General features: G+C 30.4%; 1 protein-coding gene across 7 annotated transcripts in view; it reads right to left on the bottom strand.

Moving 5' to 3' along the window:
* LOC106462455 (probable phospholipid-transporting ATPase IF) overlaps window positions 1-14,159 on the bottom strand; it is a 118,967-nt gene that overhangs the window by 38,621 nt on the left and 66,187 nt on the right. For all 7 annotated transcript variants that reach the window (XR_002611279.1, XM_022389721.1, XM_022389722.1 and 4 more), the window contains exons 19-20: window positions 10,906-11,059; window positions 5,554-5,656 (exon numbers count right to left, since the gene is read on the bottom strand). Coding sequence is in view for 6 of the 7 variants with exons in the window: in XM_022389721.1 (XP_022245429.1) it covers window positions 5,554-5,656; window positions 10,906-11,059 (257 nt within the window). In the remaining variant the exon portion in view is untranslated. The remainder of the gene's footprint in view (window positions 1-5,553; window positions 5,657-10,905; window positions 11,060-14,159) is intronic.

Here is a 14,159-nt window from a genome sequence, read left to right as displayed (position 1 = left end):
AATGAACATACTGATCAAATTTAGGGTCTGAAATAACTGTCATGGTACCCCATACAGTGTCTTAACTATATATAAAGTAGGTAGTATATGGTACCAGTATATGCTAGAAGAAATCAATTTAATAGTACTCCACAAATAAACCTTAATAAAAACAGTGTTTAACACTATATATTAGGTTTTGTTGTCATGCCACGGCCAAAAAGAGCAGAGAATTGTCAGTAGAGCAGAGTTTGCATAAAAGCTTTATATGATGCTGGTTGGACTCTCCAACAAATTGCTGCAGACTTGAAATGCTCCCAAAACACTATCAAGTACACCCTAGATTGTGAGACCGATACAGGTAAATTTGAAAATAGGAAAGGAAGAGGCAGAACACCTAAATTGAATGATACTGATGTTAAGTATCTTCGTTTATTCAGCCTTCGGAAGGAAGGAAGACTGCCACTGATCTCAAGCATAAGATAAACAACCATATACCAAATGAAAGAAAAGTGTATAGAACTGCAGTATCAAGAAGTCTCACTGAGAATGGATTATTTGGTCATGTAGCAGTTAAAAAAACCTTTACTCTGATCTCCAAGTATTGTCATGAGACTGAAATTTCCTAAAAAAGTACAAAAACTGGACTGTTAATGATTGGAAAAGGCTGTTATGGACAGATGAGTCCAAGTTTGAAATATCTGGTTCAAAGCGTAGGTTGTACATCCAGCTAAAGTAAGTTGAAAGATACTTACCTCAATGCATAGCACCTACCATGAAACATAGGGGAGGCAGTGAGATAATTTGGAGGTGTTTTTCTGTTGAGGTGACAGAAGATATTTGCAAAATAGATGGAATAATGCAAGTACCATTAGACACTGATCAGTCATAGTATACCCAGTGGTTTGCATATTATTAGTAAAGGATTCTACTGCCAAGAAGATAATGATCCCAAACACTCATCCAGCCTATGCAGAAATTACTTAGCTAAGAAAGAAACTGCTGGAATCATTCAAATGATGCAATGGTCCACACAGAGCCCTGATCTCAACCCAACTGGGCAGATCTGGGATCTGATAGATCAAAAACTTAGACATTTATTATAGACATTTGGCATAAAATCCCAAAGGAAACTTTGATTAAATATGTTGCAACAATGCCTGAAAGACTGTTTGCAGTTATTAAAGCAAAAGGGGGACACACAAAATATTAACTGTTTGCTGAACTCAAGCACTTCCACTGAGTTTCAGTTGTACTAAATATGAAGATTAATAAAAGTTTGATGTTTCACCTTTGAAAGTAGCCTGAAATCTAATTTTTGACTTTGTCCTAACACTTTTGCACAGTACTGTATATCACTGTCAGGACCTGTTCTAGTCACCAATATCATGCTATTTTAAACAATAGCATTTAAATGGACAACATGTTATTACATTCATGGCATTTGAAAAGGTATTTTACACTCATATAATTCTCTATACTCAATACTCAACCCTTTCCAAACCACAGAAGTGTCACTAATATTTCTTGATTTTTTCCTTCTCACAGAGGACATATTTAACCAAATTACAAGAAATTTGAGAAAAAAAAACTTACTAAATAATATCTAGTTTTAGCTTAAAAAATTCATATAATTTGATCCAGTTTTGTGAAATATAAAAATTTTTGTTAAGAAACTTTTTTGAAAAAACATTGAAAATACTTCCCTTCATCTTAGAATTTCTTTTTTCTTTATATGGTTGATCAGAAACTTTCATTTTATACATCTAGTCAATTTCAACTTGACTGATTTTCATCAACATTCTTGCTATTGGCTCAGTCAAATCAGCTGAGTCTGTGACCCCCCAAACGAGTTTCAGAGTTTCCATACTATAACTTCTAACATGCTTTGTGTACCTTCATTAAATTTTGCAAGCTTTCAGTAATCATTAAGAGTCATTTGTACACATAAAATCTGAATTTTTAATGCAGTATTTTCATTAAACATTTCGCCATAAATATATGGAGTCAAAGTGTTGACTGTTCTGAGTGCAAAGTGATTTTCATGTTAACATTAAAAATACTTTAGTTTGTATGAAAAATCAGATTTTGCTTGCATAATCTTTAAAACCATCTGAATAAATTCTACATTTTTTTCAGTAAACCATTATATTTAATCTGTTATTTTTTCTACCATAACTCTATATGAGGTAGGTCAATTTTAACAATTTTGTAACCACACACAAAAAAAATCTAAATAACATTTTCTTCTTTTTTGAATGATTTCAACATGTAACATGAAACTACATTTGTTTATCCTAAATAGCTTTAAACTCATAACAGTTTACATCTGCTTATACTTAAATTTTATTGCTGAAATGCCTTTTGAACCATCAAATAATATTTGTACCATATAAGTTGTAAATCACTTGGCAAACTTATAGCTCACATTACCTTATAAAATTACATAACAGAGAGGCTACTTGAGAACATATCTCATGAATAATAATTATTATTATTATTCTTTATTTTACTTAATCTAACCTAAACACTTTTCTAATGTTTACATTTTAGTTACTTTTATAATAATAACTAAATAAATAATCCATATGAAAAGCAAATAAAGTACTTTTCTGGGTCTTTTTTTTTGCCATCAACCATTGATGACACTTAAACCTACTTTTTTTAGTACTACTGCACTAAATAATTTTTTATTTAATTAAATAATGCATCAAAGAATACTGAATAATAACATGTAAAAAGCAGACAATGTCCCATAACTATCACAATTTTTCTGGTTTTCTACCTATGCAAAAAAGAGCCATTAATAGTTCAGCTAAGCTGATTGATGTGTTTCCCACGGGAATAAAGTTTGAACTGGACGCAAAATAGACGATTCTTTGTACAGAAAACAACATAATATATCATTTAATAGATTAAAACCTTGGCTTTCTATTGGTTAGAAATAATGGCTTAAATTTCAGAGAAAACTATTGGAAATTCCAGAAAAAGATGGGTCTGATTTTCAATTCTAACAAAATAAGATTGAAGGCTATGAAAATGATGCTTTGTCTGAATGATGTCAACATTATAATAAGTAACTTACATTTGATTTTGGACTTCTTGGAGGGGTTGTAAATAAATTAGAAAAGAGAGGATGCCTAGACAGAAAATGTCACAATCCTAATACTAGGGAAAATTCAGGCTATTTTTTAAATATTTCCTTACAAAATTAAGAATTTAAAACCTCCTGACATATACAGAAAAAGATTCCTGGAGCAAAAGTTAATGTATTTCCAAAGTTCTATATTTGTTTCCCTGAGAAAAATTATTTTATAAAGTGAAATCGTCTCATTATAGTGAGATAAATTTCATTGTATAGCTTATTATGTCTGCTCAAGGTCAACAATCCCTAGTCAACGTTGTTAGCACTATCGCCACGGGTATCATTTACTGCGCATTACACAAGGTTTTTGGTGTCTTATATCCAAAATTTTATTAAACTACTTTTTGTTTATGTTATACCAATTAGTATAGAAGGCCCAGGTAAGTACCTTATTTCCTGTTTTTCATGTGTATTCTTTATTTATTATTATAAAAGTAACAAAAATGTAAAAATAGAGATCTCTTCAGGTTAGTTATGGTTAGATAAGGTAAAATAAACAATAATAATAATATAATTAAAATATTTCATGAAGCATGCACGCGAGCAGCTAGTAGCTTGTGGGTAAAGAAATTTGATAGCGTAACGTGAGCCATTTTCCCCAAGTGATTTACAACTTATAATGGCACAAATAATAGTTAGACACAGTTCAAAGGGCAATCAAACAATAAAATTTAATTATAAATACATGCATACTGTTACAAGTTTAAAGTTATTTAGGACATTGTAGTTTCATGCTACATTTGAAGTCATTCTAGAAAGAAAAAGAGGGTAATTTAGATTTATTTTTGGTGGTTACCTTAGGACATGTAAAGTAGCTTCCCTTATATGTAATTGTAAAAAAATACAAAAATGCCCATAAAAACTGCAAAATACAAACTATGAAATAAAAAATTTGCATGTATCTCCATATGAACCCAACAAACATTCATGCCAAATTTGGTGAAGATCCATCAACAGGAGGCAAAATAATGATAAAAAATGTGAAAATGCAAAAAAGTCCATAAAAACTAAAATTTGTATGTATATTCCCATAAAACCAATGAACCTTAATGCCAAATTTGGCGAAGGTCCATCAACAGGGGGCAAAGTAGTAGTAAAAAATGCCTATTAAAATGCAAAACTGAAAATTTGTTTGTATTTCCCCATGGACCGAACAAACTTTAATGCCAAATTTGGTGAAGATCCATCAACAAGAGGTGAGGTAGTGGTAAAAAAATACAAAAAATGCCTATAAAAACTGCAAAACTGAAAATTTGTATGTACCTCCACATTTTTTTTACATATGTGGTTTGTTATTATGCTAGATTTAAGCCACTAATCCATAATTTTATGGGTAACTCAAAAAATGTCAAAAAATTCTTGAAACAAACTATAACTCACTGTTACCGATACCAGTGGTCACCATGTACCACTGTAATACCTATTAAATGTGACACAAATGTACACACACTGTAGTGATGCGTCAATCCAACTGGAAATTAACTGTTTTGTTTTTTTTGCAATCGGCAGGCAATGATACCAGCTGCACAACAAATTTACATAATTCAATTTATGTTAATTACAATTATTAATTTGGGATTTATATATATTACTGTATTAGTTTTATAATGTCTTAGTATTTTATTTTATTTGTTAGTCTTTCAGTAAATGTGATGTAAATTGATGTATATGATGAAATTAGTTTTATAATGTCTTAGTATTTTATTTTATTTGTTAGTCTTTCAGTAAATGTGATGTAAATTGATGTATTACTGCAGACCCCCCTTAACTAGCTATCGTAGAACCCCAGGGGCTGCAGACCACATTTTGGAAACCTCTGCACTAGAAGATAACAATGATCAATATAAAAAAACAACCAAACTGAATATGTCACTGTGGTCAGCAACAATGCAAATAATAATAAAGTGACTCAAAAGAGAAGTTTAGTGAATCAGTTTTAAAGCCTATATGAACACAAACAGAAAATGCAGAATAAGAGCAGTAACAGATACAAAAAGAAGAAAAAAAAAAGACATGACAATCACTGGAAATTCATGTGCTTTACAAACATATAGCCAAACATTGCCTGTTACGGATGACAAAAAATTCTACAGACAGATAAAGCTAGAGAAGTCACAAAAGCAGCAACATACATCTAAAAACGGTATTATACTTTCTACGAACCGGAAACCTATTTTGGGCTATTAAAAAATTAAGTGATTTACATTACTAGAAGTTTCACAACCAGAGTAAAAAGTAAATATCAAAGCCACTTCCAGATAGTTTTGTCAATATAATGTAATCAAAGTGACAAAAGATAAGTTGTCTTTATTACATTAATAATGTATTATAGCATTTTTCTTTATTTCTATAGATGATTTGCATAAACAAGTATTAATGATAAAAAGTATCATCAGAGAGAGTAAAAAATGATAAAAAACAAATCTTACCAAGACCAACATGAGCTTCTTGAATCATGCTAACATCATTAGCCCCATCCCCAATTGCAGCTGTAATTGGTGCTTCAGGTTCTAACTTGATAAACTTCACAATCTGCAACAAAAGACCATATATATATATGAAATACTGAACATTTTTGAAATCTTGTTCTTTCCCCATAGCTGAGCTTTAGAATTAAAATATTTAGAAAACATAACAAGCCAATGAGCTTTGGCTAAAGAAAAACTGATAGGCCTAATAACTAGTTCAAGAAATTCTAAGGAAACTTATCAAATTGCCACCAATACTAAAAAAAAAGGATTTTTTCTACAATTTTTTAAAACCAGATTATTTATCACCATTATATTTTATGCAAAACTGATTAATACTGTGTTTAAAAAGAAACACTACAATGCTATTTGATATTATCTATGTTTTCTCAGTTTGTAGCACATTCCCTTTAGCCATATGAGAAAAGCATGGGGATTAATAGTATTAGACACCCAGAAACTAAAGGGATGTCTCTGGTGTATTCTATGCCATTTTGGGATTCACACTACTTCTAGGATGATCAATAAACACTGAATTTTTAAAGGGGTGAGAAAGGCTCAGAGTTTGTTCAACAGGCTGTAATGGTTGTCAAAAAAAAAAATCTATATACATGCATAGATCTTCAAAAAAGATTCAATTATGACAAAATTGAAGTACAAAGACCATAAAAAAAAGATGAAATTAAAGAATTTTGATGTTTTTATCTTATTTATTTCTATAAAATACAATTAATGTTTAGTTTGGCAATTTTGCATCTTTATTCAACCAACTTTTGAAGCAATTGGATATTTTTGAGGGAATTTTTACAACTGCTTCAGTATTTTTGATGTTCAAAAGTTAAAAAAAGAAGCTACAGAGATACAAGTATTCTGAGTGTGATACATATACATGAAGAAATGGCATAAGTAAGGACGCCTGTATTACAAAATTAGGTCAAGAACTAGGCAAAGCCCAGTTAACTGGTTAGTTAGTAGTGAGAATCACGAGGTAAGAGTTATAAAAAATCAAACTACAGCGAGAATGCTGAGAAAAATGCTAGTCATGAGTTTGACAGTGATAAGTTACTGACGCCAAGTTAGTACTACTGTAAAGGCTACTAAAATGTTTATGATAGCATCTCAAATCAGTGCTTTGATGTGAGATTTGTTACTCCAGGCCAGCATAGTAGTACAAGTAAAAAGGCAACTAGAGCACTCACCATCACAGTAACCAATTACTTGAGAGTTTTGGTTCTTGTTTTGGATTAGCCCAGGAAATTGCACGGATTGACCAATAAAGTGTTGGGACTACTTGTGGGTAGTAAGGAATACTATTTTGAAAATCAAAAGGATACAAAATATAGTATAAAAACGTGTATCTGGAGCTAAACATCAGTTCTCCAGGAAGAATAGAGGTTCTTCAAAGAGCTGGTAACAGTTCCAAGCAACCATGAACATGAAGATTTCTAACCTGCAGAGGCATGCCAGTCCAACCTTGTTGTAAGTATATAATTGCTATATCTCTTGTTCAATTAATGTAGTTTACTAAAGGAAGTTAATGCTTATAAGTGAGAGAAATATTCTTTATGTATTGGTTAATAGTGTTTAACTGAAAAGTGAAAAGTAGAACTGTAAGAAACTAACGGTTTAGGAGATGTTTAACTATTGATGCTAAAAACATATACAATGTGGAAAGACCTAATAAATGTTGATGTATTTTGTTCAATGTCAGTCTTGGAATCTGTTTCTTTATTCAAACTGTAAATTACCTCGAGTTAGCAACTTGTGAGATCCACTCGCCACTGCAATTCTCAACTACGTAAATTTGGTGTAATTGGCAGTATAGTCGAAACTCCAATGACTAGCCTGTTACACTCTTGATGCTTTATTTCCCGGGAAGTTTTATTACATTGGAAAAAATAAGCCAAAACCAAGCTAATGTTACATAGCATCTTAAGGAAACAAACAGTCAAGGTTCTGTAAAACTTTTAAACAAAACATTGATCTTGGCCAAGCTCGTTCAATGTTTTCATTCTAACCAGCTTGGCCTGCCTGCCAAGTATAGTAAAGTACTGCCTGTAATAAGACTAGACTTTCATCGGAACTCTCACACATACCACTATACTGTAAACTGTACACAATGCCTGAGCACTACACATGTACACACACACACACACACCTCTGTCAAATATGTATTGTCGTTTATACTCGTAGTTTGTGTTGACCTGAAGAAAGAGACAAAGTTAGCCATATTTTATTTATTGTTATTCTATTTCATACTGATCAAAATTTTCATAAAATTTTGTTTGCAGTTATCATTATTATGTTCTGTTTAATTCTTTGTTAAATCAAACATAAACACACATGTCATTGATGAGCAATGTACACTAGCTATTATTTGCTATTCTCATCACTTAAACCTACAACAACAACAGCTAATGAAAGAATAAGGTTTACCATTCCATTTATTGACAGCATAGAACTAATTAAATTAGAAATGGTAGTAAGAAACTTTTGTTCAACATTTTAGTGCCGAAAACTTGAGAAATCAAATACCCATCTATTACCTATTCTTGTAAGATGGACATTGGCAGTAACATCTTTAATTATAATACAGTGTTATATAACATAATCACCAAAGAGTTACACAACATTTTATCCCCTAAATGTAAATATAGCTTCATCCCTTAAATTCATCTTCCCATTTACCACATGCTCACTGGTAATCTTGATATCATGACTAACAAAAATTAATGACCACTAAGTTTCAGGAATGTTCAAAACTTTAATGGAAATGCATCACACAAGTAATTAATAAATCACTTGGTAAAGTTTATGTAAATGGAGTAAAAAACAGTAAATTAAAAGCAATCCTATTTAGAAACTGCGTATATAAAGTTAAAGAAATAATCAATAGATGCATAATATAGTAATAGAAATTTACTATTAACTGCAGTGAATCATGTTATTTAGATTTAGATAGTAAGTATGTTATCACTCACACCAATAAAGTAGCTAATAACTTTGTTTTCATTTGTAAGAAGTTTCATATTCCAAATTCATGTGAAGAACTAGGATTTGATTTGAAAATGCTAAAACTCTTTGGGTAATGAGATGTATAAACACATTAAAACCAATACAGAAAATATCATAAATAAACATATTACAGTTTTTTCATACTTTGATGTACATTCAGTTAAAACAAATAATGTGATATCTAAGTTATTTTGGGTTTTCAAATTACATTAAACACTGTACAAATATAGGTTTATTCCTGGGGCTAAATGATGCTGTGATTAAGATTTGTCAAATACGATAGGTAATGGATTGAAATACATTAAAGAACATTAAAAAAAATTTATATTATAAAATATAAAACCAATATTAAAACGTTCATTATCATTGGTAATTCCATTGAATATAAAGAGAAAAATAAAAGTTTTGAAACTATAACAATAAAAACATTTAATTTCAGTAATCTTTACACTAGTCTTCCTATTTATAAAATTAAAGTCTTTTGTCTACAATTTGAAGGTTCTTCAGTAATTTGGGTGAGTTACTACCCTGCAACAATAAATGGAACTTTTTATGACAACGTTACTCCCAAAATTTACCACTGTTTTGCATTAAAAGAATTCTTGCAGGCTTTGTATGTTTTACTTGATTATACATTTGTGCAATTTGGCCAGCTTTTTTTTTTCAACCAGATAAAAGGAATTCCAATGAAAAGTAACTTCAAGTTGCAGATTTATATTTATTCACAAAAGAATTTTCAAAATGGTATAATGTGGATTTCTCCCGTAAACCAAAATTCCAGGCCTATCTAAAAGTTAATTAATCAATGTGAATTGAGGGTGGTTAATCAAGATTTTTGAGTATCCACTCAGTTACAATAATTTTGTAACTGATTAATGAAATTTCCCCATCTTAATTAAGTTAATGAATGAAATTTGTTTATTATAATTGACTGTCACTTAGCTCCCTATAAATGAGGCACCCAAACAACTGCAAAACATCAGTACTTGTACAATCTCAACAATGCTATCATCATATCTGATACTAACATCAATTTCAAGAAGAGAAGAATCACAACCTTTTGAGAAGATAAACAAATTAAAAATGAGTCATGTCAGTAATGTGATGTAAATAGTACTCGATTAAAAAATGATCTTCTACATGTAACAGGAGTTAGAATTTCTACACAAATGGTTTGATGATGACTTCACGAGGCCCATATACTTAACACCCCAACACCTCTGGATACATTTAAGAAGTGCAAGGGATCATGTCAAGTAGAAGTAGATCATCAATGATTGGACATCCATCCTCTTCACTAACAACTTCAAATTCTGTCTTGATTATAAGGAAAAATATATTAGAATCTGAAAGAATGTAGTAAACAATTTTTGTTGTAGCATGTTGCAGAAAAAAAGATGGATATGGAAAAAGATCTGTCATGGTGCGAGCTGAAACCAGCATACAGGGAAGGATAAAGATCGATGTCATCCAGGAATACACCCTCACTATATTTAAGTAATTAGATGAGATACAAAAACCAACAGTGACATTTTGGTGTAATCATGTCAAACTTCATTTTGATTGATCATAAGGTCTGCCAACATCAAGCAAGACCATTACTGAATAAGAAAAACCAAGAGAATAGATTGGCCAATTGGCCAGTGACATCTCCTGACTTTTACTTTAATGAGCATGCTTGGAGGATGCTACAGGGGGTGTTTGCAGCTCATCATTCACAACCAAGAACTTTATAGGAACTCAAGAACACCCACATCCAACAAATGGGCCAAGCTGCCACAACACGTATGGCACCTGATTAGGTGAATGCCCACACTGTCAAAAGAGACACTGCGTCTTGTATTGAATGGTACTGACCACATGCAAATACACAGTTTTACTCTAAGGATTTTTTTCATGATTTTGAACTTTCATTTCAATTGGGGGGAGGTACTTTCAAATGTTTTTAGCGTCTCATTAATCACTTTATCAATCTTCTTTTTAGTTATGCATAATTTTCCATATAACCAAATATATGAGGCAGTATGAAAACCCTATTCGTCAGAAATCTTGATCCTAGTAAAAATTAAATTGTAATTATATACAGCATACATCATTAATCAAAAGAACAGGAAAGTACTTTTGCCTTCAGTGTAAGACTTGATTTACTACACAACAAATAATCATAAAAGAAAAGGAAATGATCTCACTTTCAGTATGTAAAATGTTTATATGCAAGGAATACAATGATAAATAAAGTGTAAGTCATCGTTATATACATACAGCAAGCATTAACATGTTAGTAAAACAGGAGGTTACCTCAGCTTTTTGTATGGGTGACATGCGACAACACAACACCGCAGTGCACTGTCGACATATTTCATAAAAGATATCACGATGATGGTGGAGAGCAAAGGCCAGTGAGTGTCCATCTACAACTAAGGCATAACTGCTCATTGGTTCCCTCTCTATTCTAAAAACATACAGCACAGATGAATATTAAACAGGTTATTAATTGTTACCAGAGAAGTAATGTTAACAGGTAAATTCTACATGGTCACAGTCAATAAACCCAAATTAAAATCTCTGAATGTAGAAATTAAAAAAAAGCTTTTTCAGCTACCCTAAAAAATGTCATTTTTTTAAGCATGCTCTAGAAACAATTATAACATTTAAGATATTTGCTGCTAAAACTTTAACCTATAAAGACTTTAATAATTGGCTTACATATACTTATTCTTCTGTGAACGATATTTTTATACTTACATTCACTCTTAGTAAGATTTATAAAGCAACTGAAGCACATCTAATTTAAGCAACAACAATATATAACACAAACCACAGCAAAGACATAAATTAGAAGACTAAGTCTTGCACTTGGTTTGGATGGGAAAATGAAATATATTAATAAAGATGAAAATGGTTGAAACGACACAAAACATTTTTATTTAAAGCTTGAAATGTTTCAGAATACACCTATTCCATCTTCAACAAAGTATGGAAATAACATTATAATCATATTTATTAACTGATACTATAGTAACTTGAATAACTAATTTGCAGAAGTAACATAAATCAAAAGTTGCACTTTACTAATTTACTTAAAATATTCATGTCTGAACAGAAGACCATACAATAAATTGGAATAATACTAAAATAACAGGATATGAACCACACATGAGAAAAAGAATGACAAAAGAAGCCTTCTAAATCCACTTAACCGATAACACCTTTAGTCAACCTAATATAGAAATTGACAAAACCTGGATACTCCTCATATAATTCAAATAGTTAGTTGATTCAAGTTCTAAATGCAGTAGGTCCCACTCAAGTAGATAATGCACCAGACTTCCACGAAAACAACTCAAGATCAAATCTTTACCAACACAGAAATCGTCATTTTCAGAACATCCATGAAAATGGCTGCACATTTGCAGCTGAAACTTAGGACAAAGCTATTTAGCAATTAGTATCTAATGATATGCATATATATATATATATATATTTATAAATAATTACTCATTAATGATTAAACTTAAATGACCACAAAGTAAGCTACTAACTATGACAATGATTGATAAATACCATTTTGATTATCCAATGATGTATTTAATATTTTTTACGATTTTTGTATGTTAGAAAAATGATGAAGATGTTTCATAAATGTTTATGTAATTGGCACAAAATAATTTTACAGGACTACTTTCAAGAGACAGTAGGTTAAACTGTGAATCAACAAAGCTACAGATTTTTGGTTCCATAGAAAGACTAAATGAGGAACTTCATAAATGATTTTTTCAAGCTATTGCTAAGATGGAGAAGAGACTTTTGTTTTTATGGATATAAGTGACAATGAATTGGATTCTCAAATAAGTTACAATGAGAATGTTTTAAGGCCTTTTCAATCCAAAAATACTTTTATAAATGAAGTTACACCAAATAGCAACTAATTTCTGCATGAAAAAAACAACATAAGGTCTTATTTAGTATATGTATAGTTTTTTAGTTCATAAACCTTTTGAAGTTTTGTTGTGGAACACTGTTGTGAAAAAATAAAAAAATACTTATTCTCATCTTAGACTTTTGTTAAAATCAGCCTTGTTAACTGAACTGAACTTGATGACAGTGATTTGAGTAAGTGTGAACACAAATTAATGTGTAATATATGTGTTGAGAAAAGAAACATTGGTAGTGCACAGAAGAGTACTGGGTAACTGTTCTTATCATAATAAATTACAATCAAAGTGTTTGTACTGTTCAAGTGGGAATTATTTAGTATGCTGGTAAACAAATAATGAAAAAGTTCTTTAACTTGTGTATTTTTGATAAGATGATGAAATTATCAGTAATGGGTTACATGGATGTTTACATATTTTTTAGATTTCACACAATTAGCGTCTTGGTTTAGATAGTCTCTTTTTACTTTCAATAGTCTTAACATACTACAAATTAAACAAGTTTCAATCACTCTCATTCTTCAAAGCATTAAATAAGAATCCTTTACCATGATTAAAATGTCCGGAAATTCATAACTGATGATCTGATAGACAATATTAACTTTATTAAAAATTTTTTAGCATTGGCTCTCTATACAATGCAAGTAATCAGAAGATGCATCTTGTCTTTGATAAGGTTTTTCAGTTACAGCTTAAATATCACAAAGTCATCAAGAAGGAACAAAACAAGGAACTTCAAAAGGTTATTTAAGTTAGCTCTAATAAAAGTTTTTAGAGTAACAGTTCATATAAGGTTAAAGGAACACCAAAAGTGTTCATTTATAATGTGTCTGATAAGAAAAGTTAAGTATGTACATATTTTATTAATATGAAAATCAAGTTTAGGAGATGCTATGAACTCCACATCATGCTTTACACAGCTATATAAATATTTAATACAACTGAAACAGTTTTAAAAACTATATTTTTGTCATACATGTGATATTTTGTAAAAATTCAGAGTGCTTCATATACCATTTTTACTGCTTGATTTAATGTTCTATCTTGTTACCTGCCAAAGGATAATCTAGATGACCTTATAATCTACAAGAATATCTAAAGCAGTCTTTTAAGGATCTGTGTTAACCATTTAATCATGACCTACTTACATTGAATAGGTATGGAACTATCATGAAAGTTTTTTATAAAAATTAAACTAGTGGATGAAATACTTTTACATTTGAAATGAAAGGTACTATAAGTATGTCGTTTTTGAAAAATATAATACTTAATTTTGATTTTTTCTAAAGCAATGTTTTTCTCATATCTTTTTTTTCTTTTTGCATGTTCCCTATTCAACATGCAAAGTAATTTCAATTTTAAGATTAAACACACTTTTATGCAACAGAAAATTTTCAAATTTCACATGGAAAATCCTTATAATGTCCAGATAGTTATCAAATGTTTCTTCAAAAAAAAACTTTATATTTTATCTGTTATTTTTACTAATGAATATCTGTAAGAGTTCAGTCGATTTGACCAATCTCGTAGCCACTATACAAAATTAGGAAATAAATACAACTTATGCCATTTTCATTCTTGAATGACTACAAATTATAACAAAAAAACATAAATGTT

Source organism: Limulus polyphemus, unplaced genomic scaffold (genome assembly GCF_000517525.1).
Source record: "Limulus polyphemus unplaced genomic scaffold, Limulus_polyphemus-2.1.2 Scaffold1170, whole genome shotgun sequence".
NCBI lineage: Eukaryota > Metazoa > Arthropoda > Merostomata > Xiphosura > Limulidae > Limulus > Limulus polyphemus.
The sequence above is the reverse complement of the archived record's forward strand: the minus strand, read 5'-3'. Positions and strand labels throughout refer to the sequence as shown.